Here is a 26,354-nt window from a genome sequence, read left to right as displayed (position 1 = left end):
CATAATGTTCAAGGGGACTGTGCACTGTTCCTTACCTCGAATACTTCACTTCAGTCCCATGTCAAACTCTTATCTCCCTTTTACAGGTGAGGAGCTCCAGGCTCAGAGCTGCAAAATCTCTTAAGGTCGTACGGCTAGATGGCTGTAGAACTACACTTTGAATGCACCAGTTAGAGCACTGATTCTCAAGGGCTAGGTCAACACTTTTAAATTGTCTTTTTCCCTCACTGCCTACTAGAGTATGTTGGTGAACAACTGGGACCTTATCAGAAAATTCACAAGAAATACTTTTCTAAGTATAGAGCCATCCAGGGAGGCAGGCAGTTGGAGTTTGTTTAAATGGGACAGACTGGTCCCTAAATGGTTGGGAGATTGGGTTTTGATGCAGTGACAATTAGCAATCTTACTTAGTTCCTCCTTTCAAAACATTAGAAATGTTAGGGCCAGCAAGATGGCTCCGTGGGTAAGGGCATTTGCTGACAAGCCTGACAACCTGTGTTTGATCTCAGGATCCAAGACGGAAGAAAAAAAAAACCAATGTTCCTAAGAGCTGTCCTCTAACCTCCGTTCACAAACACATCATACATGCATACACAGACAATAATAATAATACATAAAATACAAAAATTAAAAGATTATATAATTACTTCCTTTTTACAATAATTTCAGGAGTTTTTTTAATAAAATTATTTGGGAAATCTAAGTTCACTCATACTACTCTGAACCCTTAATTAATGGCTTTGTTTCCAAGTCAAAGGCTGTATTACACTCACATTTAACAAAGTGAGAGCAAGTACACATTTGTTCCTTATTTTTTTTCATCCTCCACAGGCCATCTTTTCATACCAACACATAGAAATGTACTCTTGTGCCTATAAACTACATAGTATTCCGTTTTTAAACATACACAATTCTTTAAAATTACCTGAAATAAATTGGAATTGAAGTTACTTCCGAGTCTAATTTCCTAATGTGTGGTGCAACTGATGAACAAACATCCTTCCTGACAAGATGTGAATGTCTCTTCAGACTGGGTGGCACATTCGTCCGTCCTGTAGGGATGAGATTTGAGAGTGGATCAATGGGATCCTACTGCATGGAGAAGTGCGTTTCTATATAATGCAAGCAAGAGCAAAGACCTTTCTCCCCAATGAGTCCAAAACAGAGATGTTAGATGAAACGGCCTCAAAAAGAACAGTTTCCACAGTTAAGTGAAAAGGCACACACAGCCTTGCTTTGATTGCTCACTGCTGGCTGGATCCTGGATCAAAAGAGGAATTTCCACACTCAGTTATAAGCATGGCCCGCGGAGGGCTGTGGATTCCACCAGACGGTCTGGAGACAGCCAGACTGGGAGACAGCAGCAGAGCTCCAAATCTGGCAACAGCAAGTGTGGAAGGAACAGGGAGTGACCTACGGGGAGACTCAGACCTCACAGGTCAAAGCTCTTCCAGCAGAGGGCAGTGCCTTGAATAGCAGGCAGGACCCAGGCTAGATGGAGGCGGAGCTGGAGACTTCCCTGGAGAGGTTGCACTAGCTTGAGAGGAGGAGAAATTGAACTAAACTGTCCTTTGACTACTGTAAGTGACATTGGGGAATACTGACCAGGGACAATGGGACCTCACACTTCTGTGATCCGCCTATTTTCTAATGCCTAACACTTTACATTGGGTAATACATCTCTTTATCCAGCTTGGCCATTAGGGCTTGCAAATAGGGAAATGTGGAGTCACTTTAACTAGGCTGGCCTAGCCAGCGTTTCTCGGGTTTCTGAGTGTGCTTGAATAAAGAAGTGAGTGAAAAGCCCAAAATACTGCCCAGCCTTGTGGCCCCGTGGATCTGACACCAAGTTTACAAATAGAAAGTTAGCAGTAACAATTTTCTCTAAAAATAGAACTCAGTTTAACACAAGAGTTATTATTTGCTTTTGAATTTCAAGTCTATAAAAGGTGGTTTTTAAAACAAAATTTCACTGTGGAGCAGCCACCCGGGCAATTTATTAAAACATTCAGATGATAATAAAATTATTCCACAGGCCTAAACGTTTGCAATCAACATTCTTGACTATAGGTTGCCATTTCTGCTGTGTTAAACAGAATGGAACAGCCCACCATAAAGTTTACTTATAGTGCTGATCCTTGTGACTTAAAAAAAAAAAGAGTTTTGTATTTGCTGAGGGAGGTGAGGCAGATATACCAACTGATAAAATACCAAGTAACATATATGACTAAAGCACCACTTTAAAAAATCAGAGCCCAAACCAACTCTGAGGGTCGTTGGTATACATTGCTTAGGAAAAAATAGCAAGTTGGAGAAACAGCCCCAACGAGCATCAACTTCCTAAACTGTTTTATTTTCCTAGCAACTTCCAGCCTAGGGATGTTTGGTGTTCTCTAGGCTGCTAGGTTATTGGCTGGAGAGGACCGAGGAGGGAATCTGGTCCTCAAAAACAGCTGGTGAACGCCTAGAAGCCGAGGGGACTCTGGCGGTTCAGAGGTCGGGAAAAATCGGCCAATCGCTAGCAGCGTGAAAGCAAGGGAGCCTTCGGTTTCACTGAGGCGCCCTTTCTCAAGGCCATTGCCCCGACCTGTAACCCTGCCAGGCAGCCTGGCTGGCTCAGCAGGGCGCGGCCCTAGCGCCACCCGGCTCGCCCCGAAGAAGAGGTGGGACTTTCCCCACCGGAAGTGAACGCGTCCAGTCTCGGGGAATTGGGGCACCTCAGCCAGTGTGTCAGGGAAACCCTTCCGGGTTTATGCTGGGGGTGGGGTGGGGGGTGGGTGAAGGAAAAAAAAGAGGTGGGTTCGGCTGGAGTCCCTGCGGCCGCCGCCGCTGCCGCCGCTGCCCGGCCCCCGCCCCTTTCCCGTCCTCTAGCATCAAGGCCGGGCGGCCGGGTGGCCATGGCCTTGGCTTGACAGAGCGTCCCGGGCGGCTGGGGGAGAGCGGACGGCAGGGTAAGCGGCGGCGGCGGCGCAAGGGAAGGAGGCAGCCGAGGCGGCGGCTTTGGGGGGCCGGCGTGGAGGTCAGACGACTCCTAACGGGCGCCCCCTCTCCCCCCACCCCGTCCCCCGTTACAGGCCGGACGACCCCCGCGGGAACCGGGGGCCCAGAGACCCCGCCCGGGCGGCAGTGAGCACAGCGGGGCCCCGAGGCTTCGGGCCAGCTCGGCAGCGGCGCCGGCAGGAAACGGGGTCCCCGGGCCCCTTTGTGTGCAGGGCGGGGGAGGGGTGGCGGGCAGCCCCCGGCCGCGAGGCCCCCGCCCCTTCCCGCGTGGGGGTGCGCGGCGGCTCCCCACCCTTGCTCGGCCGCTCGCCGGCGCTCCCTTCTCCCCACGCCCCCCGGGCCGGCCCTAGGTTCCTATAGGAAGGGCATTACCCTCCCATCCCCACCCACCCGACACTTGGCTCTTTCCCCTCCCCCTCCTGTAACTTCCTCCTCGTCCCCGGTTGGGCCCTCTGCTTCTCTGCACTCTCCTCCCCAGTTCGCACATTTCCGCCCACCTTCCGCCTCGCCTTGCCGCAGCGCAGCTAGCGGGGTGTTATTTTTCCCCCCCCCTTGGGTAGGAGTTGGTGAAGGTGAGACTCATGAGGGAATACAAGGTGGTGGTGTTAGGGAGTGGAGGGGTTGGCAAATCTGCCCTCACTGTGCAGTTTGTCACTGGGACTTTCATTGAGAAATATGACCCCACCATTGAAGATTTCTACCGCAAAGAGATCGAAGTGGACTCTTCCCCCTCAGTGTTGGAAATTCTGGACACCGCAGGGACCGAGCAGTTTGCCTCCATGAGAGATCTGTACATCAAAAACGGCCAAGGTTTCATCCTGGTGTATAGTTTGGTTAACCAACAGTCCTTTCAGGTAATCAAACCGAGTCTTGTAATTTCTTCGAAGGGGGTGTGGTAATCCTACATGTACTTCTGATTTGCTTGAGCTGCGCGTTAATAAGTGTGTTTGGCTTTTGAAAGTTTGGCATGGCATGGAAAGCACTGGACTATTTCTGTAGAGAGGGCTAAAAGAACAGGAATTGACAGATATTTTAAAGTTATTTTTAAGGGAAAGAAAAGTGAAAACGAAATAGATCAGCTTGAGTATATTTAGCCCTCGCTATAACCTGAAGTTGCTTATTCAATTCAACAAGTATCGATTAACGTGCTCAACAAAACATTTCATAGATAATCTCAAGTAGATGGAGCACGAAGAAATAAACTGTTTAGCCCATTATCTCTTACACATAGATTTAAAAAGACCTGTGCGCCTGGTTTTCCTTCCTCCACTTCTCCGTTTGCCTCTAAGTTCCTCAACTGGAATCCTAAATCTCTGCTGCCAAATGAGTACGAGTTCTGTTGTCGTGGTATTTTACTTGGGGGAATGCAGCCGCAAAGGAAGTTACTAGTCTAAAAGACTAGGACCTAGGATTCATAGCCAACAGAAAGTAAGAATGACCCTCCTTTTTTCTCGTTGGTACAAATCGTTTCTGCCATCGTAGCCTATACTTAAAGAAAATATGTGGAACTGGGAACGCTGAGCACGGGCAGATTTCTTATCCCAGTGGGGTAGCCAACCTGGATCTGGTCCAGTTGCTTCAGAAAATTCGTACTGTCTTTTACTGGGAAACAGACTGAAGTTAACGTTATTTTAGGAGATGCAGTAATTGTGCTATTTATTCTTTGAAAAGAAATGACCTTATATTGACCCGTTAATATTGACCACCATTGATTTAGGAAACGGATATTTTTTCTGCATTTAAAGGTATGCACTCAGTGTTGCTTACTTAGGAAATCTTAAGTGCCTGTGTAATGTGCTGGTTTCACATTCTTCAGGAGTTGAGGGTAAAGTGCTATATCGGAATTTTTCTGGTAACCTCGTAACAACTTCAAGAACTTCTTTGTAAAGATAGTAAGTTCTGGGTAAATGAATTCAAGTAGTTTTAGGTAGATCCAAATTCCAAACAAAAGTACCATAAAATCATTTCCCCAGGAAGTACTAAGGGTATTTTCTATCTAGGGGATCCTCAGGAAATTTGTTTGTTATCAGCAGACTCCTGAGACTGGAAGCCTTTGCAAGGGTGTTTCCTAAGGTTTCCACTGAATGCACTTCTGTTGTAGACATAAATATGGAATATGGAGCTGTGGCATTATTTCAGCAGACTCAGATTCTTTGGACGTGAAAGTTGGTATTTTTAGCTAAACTTGTCCCATAAGGAATCCCCAAGAAGCAGCTTAGCAATACAGAGAAGACTGAGTTGGTATATTTGACCTGTGTGGGAGTGTTCTGTTTAATGTAATTACTCAAATACATATTTTAGATTTTAGATTTAAGTTACAAAACTAAAAAAAAATGCAGTGCCAGGCCTAAACCTATATTGTCTTATATCGATACAATTCTCTCCAAAAATTGATATCACTGAAAAGCAGCTAAGATTCTGATCATTTTGTGTAAAATGAGTAGGGAAGCAATGGCCGAGGAAATGTATGACTTCTCATCCAGACTCCAGATGCATTGTCCTTCTTGGGACATGTTCACTGTTACCACAGACATAGTAACCAGTTTAAAATGAAATATTTATGTGTATGTCTGTTTTTAAAACTGGATTTCTAGGTATTGCAAAATAGGTTGGGGGTTGTCGCTTTTTGGGTAGGTTTTTTTGGTTCCCTCTTAAAACACTTTCTCTTAAGTCCTCTTGCTAAATGACTAGGAGTTACATACTTGCTGCAATCTTGTGCCGGGATAACAGGTGTTACAAGGAACGATGACAATTAGGCAGGTTTAGGGAGCTGGCCAAACATCTGTATGTACAAATGGATTAATCATATTTGGGGACTTGATTCTTTAATTGAAATAGACAGAGGGTGGGGGGCAGTGGTTAGATGAATTTTAAGGTGAGTGTGCAGCTTGTATTTTATATTCCTGATGCAGAAGCACAGCTAGTGCCTGTGGAGATGGTCTAGTTCTCACTTCCCTGGGGGGAAATGGCACTGTTGTCTTTATTTAAGTATGTGGTTTTGGCTTTATATAATCACCAAGGAATGATTTTTGTGATACTGTAACACACCTGCTGTGGAATGCAAACATATAATCTTGTTCTTTTCCTTTGTGATTGCTTGAATAGGATATCAAGCCAATGAGAGATCAGATTGTGAGAGTGAAGAGATACGAAAAAGTTCCACTGATCCTAGTAGGGAACAAAGTGGACCTGGAACCAGAGAGAGAGGTTATGTCTTCAGAAGGCAGAGCTCTGGCTCAAGAATGGGGCTGTCCTTTTATGGAAACATCAGCAAAAAGTAAATCAATGGTGGATGAACTTTTTGCTGAGATCGTCAGGCAAATGAACTATTCATCCCTGCCCGAGAAGCAAGATCAGTGTTGTACAACTTGTGTTGTCCAGTAAAAAAAGAACCTCAATCATGGCCATACCGAGCAGGTTAGTTGTTGGTGGAATTGCATGGGCCAGGTGGCCTTTTGGTTTTGATCAAGTATAAAATAAACAACTGGTTAGTAGTAATACATCCATACTTTTGATACCACCTTAAATTTCTGTATTTTTAAAATAACATTTTTTTCCTCAGCATAAAGCCATCATCATTCAATGCAGAAAACCTTTTTAAACTGCAGATAAGCAGAACAAAGGTAAGAAGTTGCGTGTATTGCCATTGATGAGACTTAGTTTTGTTAAGGAGTGGCCTCCTAGTTTTCCTTCTCAGCCTTGCTCGATAGATAACACTTGGAGGGGATGATTCATCCCATAGTGCATCTTTCCCCTGTTCTGCAGGCTTGGTGTTCAAGATGCACAGCAGAACATTCAAAAATACTATCACAAGATGATGAATAATTCCTGATGTTGTTAAGACCTTTATATTCTGGGCAAGAGAGCCACTATAATTGAAACCACCAATTTTCTAATCAAGTACTTGATTTAACAGAATGATTATTTAATCAAGTTCATCTTGCACTCATACAACTTAAGTGACCTCTGGTAATAACAAATTGCACAGCCACAAAGTACCTTCACTTCATTCCGAATACCTGATGAAATGAAACTCTGCTTAATTCATCTGTGGTGTGTCAGAGGAACCATCCTGTACACCCGAGTCATTTCTACTCAGCTTAATAAATAATGAAACTAAGAACAATAAGAAACCTTCACACCTTATGTGAAATTATACTAGGGCTTTTAAGAGCTTTTGAGAAAATAAGGTTATATGAAACTTTATCATAGATTTAAGATGAGAGGATGTGTTGACTTTCAGCTGGATTGTAATCGCACAAATAATCTCACCGAGAGTAGCACTTAAATAATCATAGAAACCACCAGTACTGTGGAAGACTAAGAAAACCAGTAATTGCCAGACTAGCAAGACGGTATCAGGAATGCAACAGACCTTTCTGAGCCAGGGCTGACCTCCAGTCTAGGAAGCAGCTTTGCAAATGGCACCAGGCATGTCAGATCGCAGACGTGATTCCTAACCAAAGGTCTGCCTTTATTTGTGCTGCCTAGAGAAGGGACTCGTGGTCCCTAATTTATGTCCTTAGACAAGGACTCTTGTCAGGTAGTGTCATCTTTGAAAATGAAGAATGACAACAGTGTTTTATTCAAAATGCATTTACTCATTAGCCTTTAACCATCCAAAAACGTTGATGAAAAATCATTTATTATGTCTAGCTAAATCTGTTATTTTATATAGTGTGGTGTTAGAACTGTAGTATAGCTTATATATCACTGACAGTATCACCCATCCAGTGTAGTTTTCTGAGGCGGGACCAGGCAGATATGTAAGTGATTGAGTCCCACATTCTTGATCCTATAATCTGTCTTTTGAATTACAACCAATTTCAGGTTTGAACAAGTTCTCTATGCTGATAGCATCTTCACCATTTAGTTCTACTTTTCTCACACTTTTGAACAGAAGACTTTTGAATGGATGCAGTTTTACCATCTTTATACAAAATTAACCAAATCCCATAAAATATCTCTTCTTGTTATTAATGTAGGAAAAGAGGGTAAAAGCAAAATTAGCCTCATGTACATACAGGGTCATTTGTTACCCCTGTTGGGAATTGGATAATTTCTACAGATATCATTAAATTTTTTGTTGTAAATTATGTCTGAGTTTGTTTCACTTTATATGCTCTCATCATCTTAAATTTTCCCACTACTTACAGGGATATGTACATAGAAGGGATTTACTATACCAAACCTACTATGTTCATGTTTCTTGTTGAGTGACATACTAAACTCAGATGTTATTAATACCAGTAATTACACATTTTTATTAAGTGACTTTGTAATGATATGTAACTTTCTGCTTGATTTGTTTTTGTTCTTATAAACAGTGCATGGCTGAAGGTGTGGCCCCTGAAATAAACCCCTTAATCAGCTGGATTTCTGAAGGCTGTTTTAGAACAGTGTGCACTATATGCAGGGTTTGTTCTAACACCAACTCAGATGGAACTGATAGGTATGCAGGTCTGTAACCTGAGGCCAGTGAAGGTTCTGGTTGTCCTTCCTCACTGATACCTGAACAAGTATGTGATGGGTTGTGAGTCTCTGTGAGTCATGGAGCCCTGAAGGCTGTCAGTTCCAGATCTAGATTGATGATCAAACTTCAACTAGTAAAGGTGACTTGAGGAGTGTTTGTCCTTCATCTTAGAAAAATACTTTGTAGGAAGTTAGAAGTAATAGTACAGAAAACCCATGGTTGCTGCTGTGTTTAGCTGAGGAAGGATGATTTATTAGTGCTCTAAGAATGGCTCCTGATAATCCCTCACATTTATTTCCTAACACCCTTTAATTTGGGTCACCGATCTCTTGCCCAACACCTGCTTCAGAGCCAGGCTCCCATGCGTTTTTCTTCCCCTTTTACCTTCCCACTGGCAGCCACTTTCTTGTAAATTAGGAAGTGTGGCAGATTCTTTAGACCCAGCCAGCCGCCATCCTGATTTCCTTGCTGACCCACAGTGGTTTCTAGCAAGCGCTTCGTAGAACTGTTTCACCAGGCAGCCACGGTTCCATAAAAGCCTAGGTCAGTGTTGGAGCCCTTGTTTTAGTCCCTAAGACAGTAGCTCCTCCATCTGTAGTTTAGGATTTCAGTGGATATAATGGTATTAAGAAGGGTGGCTGTTTTGTTAATAACATACTATAAAACAAGAAAACGAGAGCAGTGTGGGAATTGAGAGGAAGGTGAAAGCAGAAATGCTCGGTACTCTGGGCTTCTGTTTTTGAGGGCTGTCCTATGTGTAGGGGCATCAAAATGTTGAGCAGCATCCCTGGCAGTTACCCAGTAGCTTTGCTATTATTCTCAAACCCTCCACTTTGACAAAACGTATTATCTCTGAAAGTTGTGAAATATCCCCATGAATGTGGGGGTAGAATGACCCCTGGTTAAGAACCAGTGAGCTTAAATAACTTGGGAACAGTAGCATTTGAGTTAGGCCTTGAAAAATGGATATGGTGCAGCAAATGGAAGGTAGAGTTTTTTATTCTAAACAGAAAGAATCTGAAGAAAGGCCATAATACTACCCTTAAATATTCTATCCATTTGCCAAAAAGAAGGGAGATGTACATTAAAGTTATCCCTTATGTGATAATTTGGACTAACCTTTTGGCAACTAGAGTGATTTAAAATGATGCTTGGAGCAGTCTTACATGTCAGTTCAGTATTGATGAATGTTACAAAGGAAAAATTAAAATAAAAAGAGGGAAATGTGTTCTTTTCTGTGATCTGAAGGTCTGAAAATTTTTCTACCATTTTCCTCAGCATGATATGGACTAGGTTCTCCCAAGTACAGTAAATGGTGCAGCACAGTACCAAACACGAGGAAGCAAAATGAAAGAACAAAGATCATGATTTATGTCAGCCCCAATTCATTATATATGTCAGCCTGAAGAAAGGGGAGATTCTTGATTCAAGACTAGCACGTCATTTCACGTGGCAGCAGAATGCCCAGGATGGTAACAAAGACTCCTGGGAGGCTAAACCATCTATGAATGGGATTTTATTCTAGCTGGCCTTAGTATTTCTTAAATGGAATAGGATGGATTCAATTTTCAAGGTTTTTTAAATATAAATATAGACTGAGAATAGTTTCTTCATCCTATTTTTTCACTAAATGTGACTGTTTAGCAAATGTGAAAGGAAAATCTTCAAGATTAAATCACATTATGTACCTGAAAATGCTGGCATTTTAATATGCAAGTTGAACACTCCTTGGATAAGGAGATGCCTAGGGTGGATCTCTGTTGCAGAAAGTGCAGTGCTGTCAGGTGCATCTTCTTTCCCTGCCCTATTGCACATGCCACTTGAAGTGGGGAAACAGTCCTGTCTTCATGGTGTGAGCCAGAGAGGAGAGGGTTTGGTCTGGGGAGAAGCATACTTTGGAGCCTACAGCATACCATGAGTGCCTAGGGCAGCCCTGGGTATTAGGGATGCACAGAGCGTGTGCCTTCCCTACCACCCTTGACTCTCCCCAGCCCTTCTCTCCCCACAAGGCTCTCAGTTTGACACTTCAGGGGAGATGGGTGCCTAATTAGACTTACGTTGGGTGTGGGGGTACCTGATTAGAAAGACCCTGTGTACCTTTAACCTCTTTAATTACTTCCTCTCACCTTAACATTAGACTTATATTCTAGAATGAAATGTATGTGAGCCACTAAGTTTTACTCCATTACCTCCCTGGCTTATAATGGACCGTCAGTAGAATTAACAAAAATTGCATTATGGAGTTGGAGAATTACCACCAAGGAAGCGTTCTAACCTCACTACTGGAACAAACCTCCCCATGGAATTATTTCTCAGGGGAGTTTGTACAAATCAGAAGATAATGCAACTAAGAAAAATTGAAGTCCTGTCAGTTGTTGGAAAAATGTATCCAATCAAAACCATATGCACAACTTCCTTGGATTAGCTACAGTATTGGAAATATTGCCTTCAAAATGTACTACTTATAGTTGTGGGGAACAGTACTTTACTTGGTCTGATTCAAAATTAGCAACCGGAATCTCATTGTTGGCCTCACACTATGATGGCATGGTGGACATGGTGACAGTATTTGAGATGTTAGAATGGAATTCATCATGTGAAAACATTTGACAATCTTAGGTCTAGGCAATAAGAGCAATATCCAAGCCCTTCCCTTTGACTCTGGGTTTATCATATGCACTCAGCACATGCACTTCCCTTCCAGCATGATTCTACTTCCTTTCAAGGCATCTATGACATGGATTCATCTTTTGCTGTCTGTTTAATCAGAGGCAATGAATACTTTTAATGATTTGGTCTTCCTAGTCCAGTGCCAATAAGCTTCATGCAAATTAGAGTAAAGAAATGAAACAAGATAGGTAGCAACAACAATAACAAATCTGCCTCTATCACGTAACAGAATTCCATCATTACAACTAATATTTAGCTCAGATCTGAAAACGTCATGTAAAGATATAAAGAGAACTTTTATCTTTTAGGATTGTTCCTTGATTGATTCTCCAACATTTCAAAAAAGAAAAAAGTAACTGTGGGTGAACATCTATGTTTGCTAAAATAATAAAAGTTATGGTAGTCAATACCACCATTGTGTTTAAAAATGGAACATCTATTAAGCTAAAACAGACATTCATAAACTACTAGCCCCTCACGATCCTTTTGTTACCATCCTGGGCATTCTGCTGCCTCGTGAAATAATGTTTTGTCCTGAATCAAGAATCTCCCTTTTTCTTCAGGCTGACATAAATAATGATCTTTGTTCTTTCGAGTCTGTGTTTGGTATGTTTGTATACCAGTTTATTCTACTTAGGAGATCCTTTCTGGTTTTCTGAGATAGTGTTTAAACTATTGTTTGCTTCTGTTTTTTACTCTGATAATTTTTATAGAAAAAATATTAAGTAAAACCAAACACTTTGGTGAGCATTTGAGTAGATGTTGCCAGAACCACTATTTATTTGCTGGCTGGTAGCTTAAGTATTATTTTATGGCATGTGGAACAAGGGAAGCAGCAAGCGTCTCAGGTGATAGCAAGTGAAAATGTGCTAATCTGCCTGGCTGCCTTTAAAGACGTGAAGTGGCTTTCTTTTAAGCGAGCGAGAGTGTTAATAAACTAGACATTTGGTTGTCACTTAGAGCAAGGACATTTACATTTTTATCTTGAACATTCCTAATATGAGAGACACTATCCTTTTAGCTTAATGAAAGAAGTTGATGCAGGACTTATTGCTGTTGAGGGCTATAATTTATTGCTCTCTTGAAAAGTGAGCGTTATTGCTTTGAAGGTATGCTCAATGTTAGTGTTGTTGAGTGTGACTCAGAATTTATCTGTTTGGCTTGATTTCACTGGAGGCATGCAGATAGACCAAATGTAACTTATGGTTTTTTGGGTGGAAAGTGATGGATTTTTAGTTTTTATTTCATGTAGAATGTGATTAGTAAGCTGGTTTGTGGTATGTATTTTGTCACTTTCATGTTAGAGGATTAAACCATCACATGTTATGTCAAATATGACATTATAATCATATCTGAAAAACTCAAGCTTTTGTATATTTATTTTGAAAATTGCAAATTAGAATTTATAGTACACTTTTTTGAATAAATTAGGGGAAGCCTAATATGAATTAGTGAAAAGTCCAATATTGTATATAAATAATCAAATACTGTTTGGTTTAAAAGATAAACAAATTCTAACAGCTTGAAAAGTATGGATTTCTTTAGTGTAGATATTAAAGAATTGATGATCTGATCCTAGTGGTTTCAAAATCAATAACATGGTTGGGAAATGAAAGCAATTCCTAATGTTATATACTCAGTTTATGGAAGGCCTTCACGCACTGCCTTATATGATAGATAAAGCAACTCTGTGAGGAAGGATTTTTCTTGCTATCTTAATGATAAGGAAACTGAACTTTCTCAAACTTAATCCATGTTCTAATCTAATACTTAGCTTTCCACATTTAAGTCTGACTTTCAAGTAGACAAAGTTTTTAAGATAGTTTTTAAAGAGGAAGATTCTCCTAGTATGTTTAGGTGGCAGAATTTCAATAATGATGAGTGGGAAATTCTTTCAGAGTAATCATGTTTATGATACAGCTAATTAGAACACATTCTCTCAGGCTCTTTGAACATTAATAGAGGTGTAGCTGTCAAATAAATTTAAAATTACCTGTTTATAGACATTGCTAGATCTCACATCAGCTGGCTCTCTTTTGTAGTTTCTTTTCTTTTGTTTCTGGCTGTATGATAATTTTTTATCTTCTACATTAAACAACAAACACAATTTCATTTCTCTGGAAGCCAGTTGGTGACTCAGCCCAACTGAAGGACGCACTGTTTGTCTGAGTGATGTTTTTTTTTTCTTTCCCAGTATTAAATGGAAGGTAGAAATCAAGGAGTGTCTATTACAGAAGTTCTTCTGACTGGAGGGTGTCCATAAAAAGAGCAGGTCGGAATAGGGCATGTGACCTGTTGCATGTCACTGTCTAGGTTTGAGTATCTACACACGGAATCATACTGAATTCCCACAAAACCAAACTTGGGAAGAAGTAGTGTAATAACAGGGTAAATTATAATGAGCATTGAAGTCTATCACCATTTCCAGTTATAATAGGAACAGATCGAGTTCAAAGCAGAAGCTCCATTTGCCTCAAATTGTGTATTGTAAGATCATTTTAATCAGTACTAATGTTTGGAGTATCACATACATGTAAGTAGGAAGTGTTATAGTATCATAAGAACTAGTAACAGAGACACAGTATATTCTCCAGTTCAGCCTTACTACCTGTCTGCTTCTGGACTTGTGCAGAAAATTATTTTGTTACTTAAACTGATGGAGAACACAGTGAAGTTGCACCCTAAGGTCCCATACTAGTGACCTTCAGCATGCATGCATGCATATGGATCTGTTATCAGGGAAGTTTCTGAATACTGTACTGTATAATTCTAGGTTTTCATGAAATCTCTCTGATCTTACTTGCAGATAAAACTCAGAGGAAATTTGCACAGATGCTGCTTTGGAGAACTTTACAACCTGGGTTGCAGAACTGAGCCTTGGTAAACCTGTCTCTATCACAGCATGTTGCCATACATCTAATGAAGTGCAGAAGGTCTTTGGCCCTCAAGATCCAAGGACCCTAACAGTAATGCTTAGCACGTTTACCATACATTTAAAATCTCTTCTTTATCAATCCGTCCTTTTCTAGCTTTTTAAGTTCTTATTGATGGCTAATATGAAAGGATTAATTTTAATATGTTAATTGATTTCTTTAATCAGTTTCTCAACTTGTATTTATTACTCAAACTCAGTATTACCTACTCAATGCCTTTTAAAAGAAAGATATAATGGAGAAAAAATTGAGCCTTAAACAAATGGTTACTTCTGTATATTACCTCGTACCAATGCTTCATCCTATTTGTAAAATCTTTCTCCTTTAAATGGTTGGTTAATACTTTGAGACTTTGTTTACATGTGGCAGTGTTGTAAAAAGAAACTAAAGATCACATTTTACCTGTATGGATGAATTTCCCTTTTCTTCAAGTGCAGTTTGTGATGCGTTTTGTAATTACCAATCTGCAAGTTACAGGTGATATTGGGAGTTGACTGTACGGCATTTACTTGAAGAGTTTATTGGATTCCATTAGGCCTTCACATGTGTTAATCTCATTCACAGCATTGAATTGCGGTAGTAACATTTTCCTTTCTGTGAAGTTCTAAACTTAGTTATGACCTACTTAGCAATGCCTTTGAAAAGGGATATTGTGTCCATGGTAAATTAATTGTATACCTAAACAGAGATAGCTCAGCTTTGCCTGGCAGGCTTGTCATTGGCATCTGGTAGACTTCTGCACATGTAAAATTGAATTCAAATAAAATCATGTACACTTTCTAGTTCCTAATATTTGTCTTTCTGAACACAGTTTCAAGCAATATTTGTGAATGTTTTCTTGCACTATCACAACTGCTTTTTAGTTTTCAAGAAGCATGTTCGTAGTAGAGACAAAAATCTGTGTAACAGGAGGGAGAATAGCGCCAAGTCTCTGGCTCTTTTTTTTTTATTTTTGCAAATGTGCTTTCTAATAGCCATTGCCTTCCATGTTGTTTACCTAATCAGCACATTTTGTCTGAATACTTGAACATTTTATCAGTAACACAGGTATAGGAACAGAAAAAAAAAACTTACAATGAGTAATTTTTTGGTTTGGTTTTAACATCCTGAGCAGTGCTTTTTCTAGCAGTGATTTTTCAATTGTGTAAGTTTGACAGTATTTTGTTCTTGAGTTTTTATTAGGTTTTATTTGTGTGCTTTTAATTTGCAGAAGCTAGTAACTGCAGCTCACCTACTGCGCCAAAGTTCTCCATTTTAGGAGCCCAGCTTTAGTCATTTGAACATGCTTCTAAATAAAAGAAAACCAAAACTATACTTTTGATCTATAATAATAGCTCAATAACTTTGTCAAGAAAAGCTCTACTATATGCAGTGATGGTTTGTGGAAGGGTGTGGCAGTTTTAAATTTGTATTGTGTGTGGTGTTCAAATAAAGTGATATCTACATTCATGTGATTTATTGGTCAGCATGGCCACTGATAAATGAGTAGAAAATGATTAAGCTTTCATTTCCTTTTTTTAAATCGTGTTGCATTTGATTCCTGATCAGATTCCCTCAAAGTGAGCTCCTGTTCTTCAATTTGGGATTGGATGGTGAGATTATAAGGGTAGAGGCAATTGAAACATTGTTCCTTATTTACAAACTGCTTGAAATGAATACTTACTTTACATTTGCACTTTAAAAACACACACTCATTTCTGAGTAGCTTAAGTGGTTGTGGCTCATCGTTACTAGCTCCGTGAAATCCTAAAGGAATCAAATCATTCATGATGACTTCAGTTTTCTGCAGATTGATTTTTAGACAGTGTTTCTTTCCTATGGAGATTCTTCCCTCCTTCCCTTCTTCACCTTCTGTCACCTCTATCTCTACCACAGTGCTCATTGCCATTGACCTCAGCAGCAAATTTCATGTGGATTCACTTAGGATCACAGGAATCAGGGGAAAAGTGATTTTAAAGGTGGTTTCTCCAGCACATTTTAAGAAAAGGGACCAAAAGTTATTTTAGCTTCCTCAATAGATTGCATGTTGCTTATTAGGATAAGAAATGAATATTAAATGCAATATATGTCTTGTCTTTACTATGGCATCTGTTTAGGAGTTGTTCAAATCACTGCAGTAGGGCTCTGCAAATAAAATCATGTAACCTATTATCATGGGTCTAATGTACTGTAACTTTATCAGTGAACGGTAAAATCTCGATTAACAAGTACAAACATTGAACAATTACCTATGAAGATTTGTAAAAGTAAAAATTTTTCCAATAGATTTCATTCTTGTCATTTTGTAAGACGACCCTGCAGTCCACCTGTTTGTAACTTTTTTAATAAAATAGATATCTGTATTACTGAGGCTTGTCTCTTTAATTATTTAATTATTGGTATATTGCTTCCTGTTCTACAGTTGCTAACTTGTATTTTTTAGCAGAAAGTCACTATCTACAGTACATATTTAGACAGAAATTTAAAATGTATTTACTTGTTTCCTTAGTTGCTTTTTGCCATTATAGGAAGAATATTAAAATGTCCTAAATTATAATGCTTAATCAATTTGAATAACTCAGAAATTATAATGAGTAAAAACTGCATATAACTTAGTCCATATGCAGAAAGTAGTCCAAACACAAATTTGTTGGCTGAAAACTATTCATAGAATAATAATTTCAGCCGGGCGGTGGTGGCGCACGCCTTTAATCCCAGCACTCGGGAGGCAGAGGCAGGCGGATCGCTGTGAGTTCGAGGCCGGGCTGGACCGATAGCCTCCAAAACAATACGGAGAAACCCTGTCTCGTAAAAACCAAAAAAAAAAAAGAATAATAATTTCAGACAATATTATGTGTGTAATTAAGTTTTGATATATCACATTAGGAAAATTCAAACACATTAAGATATCATTTTGCATTTGGGGTGCCATGTGTTTTATTTTGTTTTGACAATACTTGGAATTGAACCCAGGGCCTCGTATACACTAGACAAACTGAGCTGGATTCCCACATTGTCTTATCTGTTTGAAGTTTTTGCCAGTTAGTTAATTCACTGCTGAGCCCAGTATATTTGATGGGAAGTTCAAGATAGGGTTTCTCTGTGACTTTGGAGGCTTTCCTGGAACTAGCTCTTGTCGACCAGGTTGGTCTCAAACTCACAAGAGATCCGCCTGCCTCTGTCTCCCGAGTGGAGTGCTGGGATTAAAGGTATGGGCCACCACCCCAGCTTGAGCCCAGTATTTTTGACTTGAACTGTGAAGTTATTTTAACCTTACTTGTTAAACTTAGGTAGATGCACATGCACTACATTTGGGAATTTGGAAGGAAATGGCACATGTGTATTCCTGTATCACAACATAGAAAAGGCCTATTGTTTATTACTGTTATTATTATTTATTACTGTCAATCACCAGTCTTCTGGTGGCCGCCAGCATCCCATATATGCTGTTAGATATGTCGCCCAGTCTTCCAAGGTTTGTCCAACTTTCTTTGGCCAAAGGAATAGAATACCTTCATCCAGTAAGGCCCACATTTCTAACCCAGTGAGCAAAAGAAAGGATAGATGGTACAAGAAAGAACTAAGAAAAAGTAAGCCAGATAAGCCAGAACTAGCATCAGGGACAGAAGGGAAGTATATCCCAGATCACCTTTACCTCCTCCGCATGGTCCTGGGAGGTCATTCTTGTCTAGGAAGATGGTTCATCTAACCTTTCTGTTCCTTCAAGATATAACTTAGGGTCGATATTCAAAGCTGTAAGACTTGGGGTTGAAGTAGGGGCAGTTTTTCATTTATGAAAAGTCATATGTGCGTAAGGCAAAATCAAATGACAACAAAACTGATTCTTTTAGACATGACTTCACCATTGGGTAAAATCAAACTGGCCCTGTTAAAATTAATCTTGTAGGGGCTGGAGAGATGGCTGGACAGTTAAAGGGTGCTTCCACCAGGGAAGTGTCTTGTTGACAGCACCCACATCAGGTGGCAACGATGCTGTAGCTCCAGTCCCGAACGCCCCACCCTCTTCTGTTTCCTGCATACATTCAGACAAGCGTTCTTCACAGACATTAGAGGTTTTGGGTTTTGTTTTTTACAGAAACCTTGAAGAAGCAAGATTTTTCTTAAAAAGAAGAAATGGCAGTTTTAACTCAGTGTGACAGTCCACGTGCAATAAAGTACTATGGGTCCTGTTTAATGTGTGTGTGATACTGCTAAGAGTTTATGTAAGACATAAGCTGTTTTCATTATAGCTATTTTTCATTGGAAAGGCGATGTCTTAAATCAGGGATTTGGCAGCCTTTGACTGCCAGACAGAATCCAGCCCTGTTAGTGCCAAAAAGAACTGAAGTTTGATTTAGCAGCTGTATGCAGAATCCATCATAGAGCCCAACTGCATCCCCCCAGTACTTAAACTTACAGTATGCATGAGAACCAGAAGTACAGCTGGTCCCAGTCACATCCTTCAGTAGAGAGCACTACTTCCGTGATTTTCAGGTACTGTTCATCTCTCAGGGTTACCCTATTCAGAAATGCCTGGTTTCCTTTGTGTTTTAATTTGAGCTGCTTCCTTGGAGTGTGAGCAAAGGAAGTTTAACTAAGTCACCTGTTTATCTTTGGTGCTTATCCCTAGTTTGTTACGAATAGCCAATAAATGTTTTACAAAATAGGCACACACATAGGTGTTTGCCCTTTAGGACAACACCCCTCACTCACTCCCACACCCCCTCCTCCCCCCCACTGCCACTGCTGCCTGATGCCTTGTTTCCTGCTGAATCTTCATACTTCACCAATTGGGTATTATGGAAAATGTGTTTTCTTCTTCATCTTTGGTGGTACTGATTTCTTTGTTCTGCTTTTTCATTTGTTTCTAATTAATAGTGGTTTCTAAAATCACTTCCAAAGTAACAGTATAGTATAGGTAGATGTCAAGTATAGCAACCACGTGACCAGATTGAAAAGCCTCGAGTCCACAACCCAATCCTCTATGATTCAAGGGGCAGAATGGATACTGAGTGGATTTAAGGCCTGTTCCACGGAATAAGATGGATGGATGTCTGCCATTGAAAATCTGGCTGGAGAGCTCACAGGCCCCATGGGGACCCTCCCACTATATTATTATACATTATATAGTATATAGTATTCTGCTAAATAAATGGACACAGTATCAAACTTCCCTCAAAATTTGTATCTCTCAGACCTCTTCAGGGATACTTCTTTGTGCGGTGGACAGTGGTTCACATAGAATCAACTGGTCGAAATACAGAACATACAGGTCCATTGAGTGCTCAACCACAACTGGGACATTTATACCACAATTTCTCTCCAAGGCTCAGGGACCATCCCAGAAGAGGGGGTGGAAAATGTTAAGAGCCAGAGTCTTCTGGACGTGACAGAAGTGCTGCTGTCATTAAGTTACAGCAGCTGCGGCTGTGTGCACAAATTCAAGCCGGTCAACATTCAAGTATGGAGTGGAGACAGGAGGTGACAAGCTACCCTGCCTAAGGAGCTATTGACAGTTCATGGCTTCTAGGGGAGAGAGAGTCCGTTTTCTTTAAGGGCGTGGCTCTTGGTAGGTCAACCATTCCCCAGTGGTTGGCCCTACACTCATGATTATTTGGGCAGCACATATTGGAATTGATGTTCTGTTTTTTTTTTTTTTTTTTTTTTTTTTTGGTGGCGGGGAGGTTGGTGTGAATCTGGAAGGAGTTAGAGGTGTGAATGGGGAATAAATAGTAAATATGTTCAAAATACCCTGTATGAAATTCTCAAATTTTTCTTTTAAAAAGTATAACCAGGACAGCATTTGCTGCCAATCCTTGGGGTTCCTTTCCTCTCTGTACCCAACTGTACTCGGTTCTTATGTCAAGAAAAAATGTTCATATAAAGATCCCCAAACTGTCAAATGTTTCCCTTTTAACGAGGTAACAATTGCCCCTTTCTCTCTAAACTGTCAAATGAGCTCCCACCTAGCCTGCTATAATCAACTCCTCTGCCTTCCCTTTGTCCCTACCCCCATTTTCTCACAGTACTTGTCGGCTAGCTTGTGCCTCATTTAACTGAACTACTCACCCCGCCCGCCTGTCACCTTTTTCTGTGTGAATCACTTTAATGAGTGATGAAACCCTAAAACTCAGTTCCCAACTCCTTTCACAATGGTTTTTTGAAACAGCTTGCTGCTTGTCCTTCAAGCAGGTTAAGACTATCCTGGGGATATCGGTATGTACTCCAATATTAGTGATCTGTTCAGTCTGTCATATAAGCAGTCTCCCAGATGCCCCAGGAATCCTCCAGGAATTGGCTACTGAGGTTTTGGGTACTCCATACTCTGCAGCGAAAACCATGGAATGTCCTGGTGTTTAAAATCTGTAGTTCAAAGCTCCTGCAGGCTACTTAGAATATTTAAAAGTTGGGGGTGGTAAGATACAAAGCCCAGCCCATAGTAATCATTCCTTAAAACTTAAAAGTGGACAGGTGTAATTATTTTATTATCTCAAACATTTTTTAAATATTTGAGCTTGAAACTACAAATTTACTCTGCATGAAGAACTATTAAGAAATACTAATGGAAAACCTAGAAACCAAAGGAATTCGTGAGTATGATGATTATGACTAAAATCATGTGGGCACTTGATTTTTTAAAAAGTGAACAGATGTGAATTCCGCAGTTGAGAAACAGAAATATCGCTGATGGTTCGAACCCTTTATGGGAGGAGAGTATAGTGCCCTGTGGTTTCTCTTTTGGACATACTGGCTATCTTTAGAAAAAAAATCCCCACTTTAAGTATAGAAACACCGTTCCCTAAGATCACTCTAAGTGTGTTTTTAGTACTTTGCTTAGATCCCAAAATGTACAGAAGTGATGGGGAGGACATTTAAAATACATGCATGGCTGTTTATGATAATTGTTGGCGAGTCTAGTCTAAATATGTGCTTGAGTCCCTCTGGTGACTGTGGCCCAGCTGTTTCTCAGCCATAGGTCTTTAGCATCTCCAGCTGGGTAAAGATTGCAGTTACTTTGACCTAGGAATGGAAACCTGATGCAGGAAAGTGGTTTGCTTGTTACAGTAAAATGAACCTAAAAGATCAATGTCTTCGTTTACCTTTCCCTGAGGCTCTAACATGTCAACCATAGTGCTGTAAGCTGAGTATAAATGATATACAATATGGCCTCATGTTCTGATAGAGCTTGCATTCTAACCTGGGAGACAGGCTTCTGAACAACTACCACCAGGCAATGCCATGTGTTTTCTAATGATATCGGCATGAACCAGGTGCCAGGGAGTCCAGAGAAAGGATTTCATCTCATTTTTGGGTCAAGGGAAGATCAGAGGAACTTGCATTGTGAGTTGTTTCTTCAAGGCTGAGAACAACTTACAAAAAGGGCATTTCCAGTGGGCTTTGAAGGAAAGAGTGTGAGCAAAGATGTCCTGAGACTCCCTGGTAGGCCTGGGGGATCTACAACAAGCAGATAACCACTAAAGCACTCTGGCTTGAAAAGTAGGACAGAAGGATGGAAGAGGAGGCTACAGGCTTCAACAGACTGGAATGAGAGGCACTTTCCTGGGACAGTCAAGTCTGGAAAAGAGGCTGCTATGATCCTGTAAGAGATATAGCACAAGTACCTTGACTGGACACCGTTAGAGAAGATGATGGCAATATATTAAAGTGGCCTTATGCCTCTATCACTGTTTCCAGCGTAAATATCTTTCATGACTCTGGAATCCGGCTTACTAAGCAAGGGCTTTCACATTTCAGCATGGCCCATTCCTCCCAGTTCATCTTCCTTCTCCCAGCACTGAAGCTGTGTTTGCAATGAGAAAGCGGGGATAGAGCAGTGCGCGGTTCAGTGTCTCCTTTGCACTCAGTTCTGGACCTCTGCCCATAGGACAGTGCTCCCTGCTCAGGTACGTGTCTTTGGAAATGCTCCTGTAGACACCCTCCTAGGTGTGTTTCCATGGTGACTCCAGATCCAGTCAAGCTGCTAATACTTGCCATCCCAGGGTGGAAATGGAAAGCATGGCTTTTAGTCTGGGCATTGGCCCTAAATTGTTTTTGTTCCTATTTAGGTTACTTTGCTTGGTCTCTGCTTTTTATTGAAAAAGGTTGAGTTTAGTGTCTTACCATGGAGTCCAGGTTGGCCATAAACTCCACATCCATCTGTCTCGACTAGACCCATCCTAGAACTCAAGTGAGCTACCTCTCACACGCCCTCACCTGCCAGCACCCAGCTTTCACTCTTGCTATGTTGAAACCTTTGCTGTGAGGCAACAAGACTAATCTTTTACAAATGTAAATACAACCCCAGCCTGGTTTTCCCAGGTCAAAAGCTCCCTGGAGACTGCTGGCTTATCAGGATCAAATTTGGTTCAGACTTCCTGGAAGGATCTGTCCCCTGCTGATTTGTCCTTTTTTTTGTTTTGTTTTCCACCCTTTACTCTTGGTGACTCCCCCCCCCCAACCCCATTAGCAAATGACTTTGTAAACTCTTGAAAACCTGCTCTTTGTCCTGCAAGTCCCTTTCCCTTATTCCTTCTTACTTAGACACTGACTTTGCTTGCCTACCTGCCTCTGCACGTACTAGTAACTTCTTGGACTAAGCACAGAACTGAAATCAAGTAGCAGAGAACGGTAGTATTTTTGTGCAGGACTTTTGTACAGAATGAGGAAGCTACTGGCTAGGTAGGAGCAAGGGAGCGTGCTGTAAATTTAACCTGGGGCCTGTTGAACCCTTGCCAGGTGTGGAGGTTTATGATCCTCTCCAGACACAAGCTCCTGTCTTCCATCCTTTCTTGGAATGACACTTTTAAAGCAGAGCCAGAGACTGTTTTCAGGCCAGCAAGATAGCTGTCAACGTCCCAGTTCACATCAGTGCAAATCTGATTGCATGGGGGCAGTAAACACTAGTAGTTCCAGACAATTGGGAGGCTGAGACCGAAGAGTCTGATCCCTGGGCAACACAGAGAGTCTCTCAGACAACAACTACAGCAACTATACAAATGCATACCCAATACACCAAAGAAAGTCAGTGGAGCTAAATTTCTAGTCTCTTAGCTTCCGGCTCTGTGCCTAGAGATGGAGACTGGACTAGGGCAAAATAAACATGTTTTACCTCTGTTGCCCTGAAGTGCAGGTATAGGCCAAGACAAGTGGCACTAGTAAAGGCATCCTCATCCCTGCAACCCATACAACCGAAGTGAGAGAATGTCAGTCCTCCCTACCTTTCTTTTACCCAGGCAAATCCCTCTGTGCTTTAATCTGATCTGAGCAAATGAATACTCTGCCATATTTTCTGTTGGGTGTGCATGTCAAGTCAGAAGTACCTTTTACTGATAGAAGCAGAATTAAATACTTCAGTTTCCTATGAAAGTTTTCTTGGGAGCATTAGAAACAAGCATACCCATTCCCTTTGGCAAATAATTCCATTTCTGATATGTTTCTTTATTTGCCACTATAAAAGAATACCGAGAGGTGTAATGGAATCTAATCAGAGATTCCTCACCCTGTTGAGGACAGTCATTGTATAGTATACATCCATACTGTTTTACACAAGTATATTCATTCTATCGGATATTGCTTCCAAATGGGTCTCATCAGGAAACCTGGTGATATGTATTGTGTACATACATTTTTTTTTGTTTTCAGTTTTTTGCTCAATGCTGGGGATAGAGCTTAAGGTCTTCTTCCTGTCACTAGGGAAGTGCCCTTCTACACTACTACAACCCTCAGGCTTTAAGCAGCTTCTTTCATTGAAAGAGGAGGACTCACAGGGGTCACGTGCATTGAGAGTGATACACATGTGACATGAAAACAAGGAGGAAGGATGACGTAGGGTAGGAAGGGAACCAGTAAGGAGGGAGAAGGAGATGAGAGCAAAGGATAATGACATCTATAAAAATGTCGTAGTGAAACCACTAGTTTGTACAGTACCTTAAAGTTCATTTCAGGAGCTCTGGAGAGATGGCTTAGCCGTGTAATCATAGAGAGGAGCCAAGTTTCCATCCCAGCACCTGTGTCAGATGTCTCACAATCACCTTAACTCCAGGTCTAGGATCTGAATTCTGTGGACACTTGCACTCACAGACATGCACGAGCACTCATAATTTAAACCAAGAAAAATGAATCTAAAAACTTAACTTTAGGGCCAGAAAAATGGTTCGGTGGATAAAGGCATTTGTTGAGGAGACCAACTGCCTGAGTTCAGTACCCAAGGTCTGTCCTCTGAGGACCATGCATCACTGTGGTGGAAACCCCCCCCCACACACACACACTCATGCACTCAAGTGAATAAATGAATAAATAAATGGATAAAATGTTATCAATTTATTAAAAAGAAAAACGAAAAGCCAGAAAGATAGCTCATCAGATAAAGGCACTTGCCACCAAGTTTGATGACCTTAATTTGATTCCTGGAACCTTAGAGCTAGGGCCTCAAGTTGTTCTCTGAACTCCCCACAGACGTTAATGGACAATATAAATAAACAAAGAAATAAATGCTATAAAAATGTAAAAAGAAGATTGTATGTGCATGTATTCATATATGTGCATAAGCATATAGCATATACATTCTTATATGTGAACTTATATATGGTTATATATGCTTTATGTAGCTATGCAAATTGTTTTCTTATGTAGAAACTTTAAAATATATAGACAGGCATACTATCTGAAATTAAAACATACTTTTGATAACTAAATAAAGTCACAAGAATAGTTATAGGACAATCCTCACTGTTAGCAGGTATGTACTGAATACAGTATTCATGTATTCCTGGTACGACTAAATGCTGAGTATAAATTAGTTCAACAATAAAGAACTCTTTAGTAATATAAGCCTGAAAAATCGTTTAAATTTTCACACACTCGATTGTATAACTCCTCTTTGAAAACTACACAACAGTAAAGCAACGATATTCGCAGACATGTATGTTTAATGATGTTTATCGAGACACTCTTGTTCTGACTGGTTTTTTCAGCTTGATGCAAGCTAGACTTATTTAGGAAGGACTCTCAGTTAAGGAAATGCCTCTATATGGTTAGGCTATAGGCAAGCCTGTGGAGTACTTTCTTGATTGATGATTGATGTGGGATGGCCCAGCCTACTGTGGTTGGTGCCAAACTACGCAGGTGGTCATGAGTTGTATAGGAAAGCCAGTTGAGCACACAATGGAAAGAAAGGCAGTTAGCAGCATTCCTCCATGGTTTCTGCTTCAGTTCCTGCCTCCCGGTTCCTGCCTTGAATTCCTGCCCTGACTTCTCTTCATGATGCTACAAATGTAAGCCAAATAAACCCGTTCCTACCCAAGTTCTTTTGGCTGTAGTGTTTTATCACTGTAATATAAAGTCTAAGACAGCTTTATAATAGCAAAAAGATCTTGCGGTATATTCATAAAATGAAATCTTATTGTAGCCATGTATTGATTTATATGTTATATTTATATGTTATAGTATGTATAGTAAGAAATGATTTTTCTAACTATGCTTTAGAAAATATTTATTAGTGCATATTTGTTGTATAAAGCAATAGATTTCATGACTGGTTTTGTTCAATGATATTTGATATTTTAGCTAAATTCATGCCCTATTACTCTCTTCTGTTTCCTTCCCCACTCCACTGTCCCATTCTGCATCCTGAACACCATCCCTTCTATTTTGCTGTCATATATGTGTATATGAATTTTGTAGGGTATAAGCATATATATTCATACATATATTATATATGTTCTAGGTTCCACAAAGAAGAGAAAAATTCTGTATCTGACTTATTTGGTTAATATGATGATCTCTGATTCACTTAATTTTCTCATAAATGACATAATTTTCTTCTTTTTTGAAGAATAAAACTCATTGTGAATATATATATATATATATATATATCCCATCATCTTTACTAGTCCGTATGTTGATGGGCATCTACACTGGCTCCATATATTGGGAATAGTGGAATAGCGCAAGAATAAATGGTTGTGCAAATATTCCCGTGTATGCCAATTTCATTTCTTCAGGTATAGTCCCATAAGTGGCAGAGCGGGACCAATTTCAGCCCTTTGAAAACCTTCCATACTGATTTCCATAGCAGTCATACCATTCTACTCTCCACCAGCAGTGTATGCTCGCCTTGTCTCCCACATCCTTGCCAGCTTTTGTTATTTGCTTTTTATATGATAGCATTCTGATACTGGTCAGATGGAGGTTCAGTGTAGTTTTAATTCACAAGAAAATGTTCTTGGTATAATGTTAAGTGAAAATTAACCAACATTATTGTATAGAGTAGCATAGTACTAGTATCTCTGTGTGTGAGT

At 40.4% G+C, this 26,354-nt stretch overlaps 1 protein-coding gene across 2 annotated transcripts; it reads left to right on the top strand.

Annotated features, from left to right (window-relative positions):
- Positions 1-2,780: 2,780 nt before the first annotated feature.
- Rap2c (RAP2C, member of RAS oncogene family) lies at positions 2,781-16,418 on the top strand. 2 transcript variants are annotated; one of them, XR_005876862.1, is made up of 5 exons: positions 2,781-2,951; positions 3,075-3,854; positions 6,106-6,417; positions 6,563-6,623; positions 13,950-16,418. XR_005876862.1 is itself a non-coding variant. In XM_005087999.4 (4 exons), exons 2-3 carry the CDS (start codon positions 3,582-3,584, stop codon positions 6,382-6,384), a joined length of 552 nt encoding a protein of 183 aa, XP_005088056.1. In that variant the 5' UTR covers positions 2,783-2,951; positions 3,075-3,581; the 3' UTR covers positions 6,385-6,417; positions 13,950-16,418. The 2 variants fall into 2 exon arrangements, 1 of the variants encoding a protein (XP_005088056.1); XM_005087999.4 differs by lacking the exon at positions 6,563-6,623 and having other exon boundaries at positions 2,783-2,951.
- The last annotated feature ends 9,936 nt before the right edge of the window (positions 16,419-26,354 follow it).

This window comes from Mesocricetus auratus, unplaced genomic scaffold, assembly GCF_017639785.1.
Source record: "Mesocricetus auratus isolate SY011 unplaced genomic scaffold, BCM_Maur_2.0 Super-Scaffold_100003, whole genome shotgun sequence".
Taxonomy (NCBI): Eukaryota; Metazoa; Chordata; class Mammalia; order Rodentia; family Cricetidae; genus Mesocricetus; species Mesocricetus auratus.
Note: the sequence above shows the minus strand (reverse complement) of the source record. Positions and strands in the feature narration are given on the sequence as shown.

Excerpts from the sequence above, each read along its gene's own strand:
- Rap2c (XM_005087999.4), top strand. The coding sequence starts at position 3,582 with ATGAGGGAATACAAGGTGGTGGTGTTAGGGAGTGGAGGGGTTGGCAAA. Across the intron at positions 3,855-6,105 it reads TTAACCAACAGTCCTTTCAG|GATATCAAGCCAATGAGAGA; the intron begins GTAATCAAACCG and ends TTGCTTGAATAG.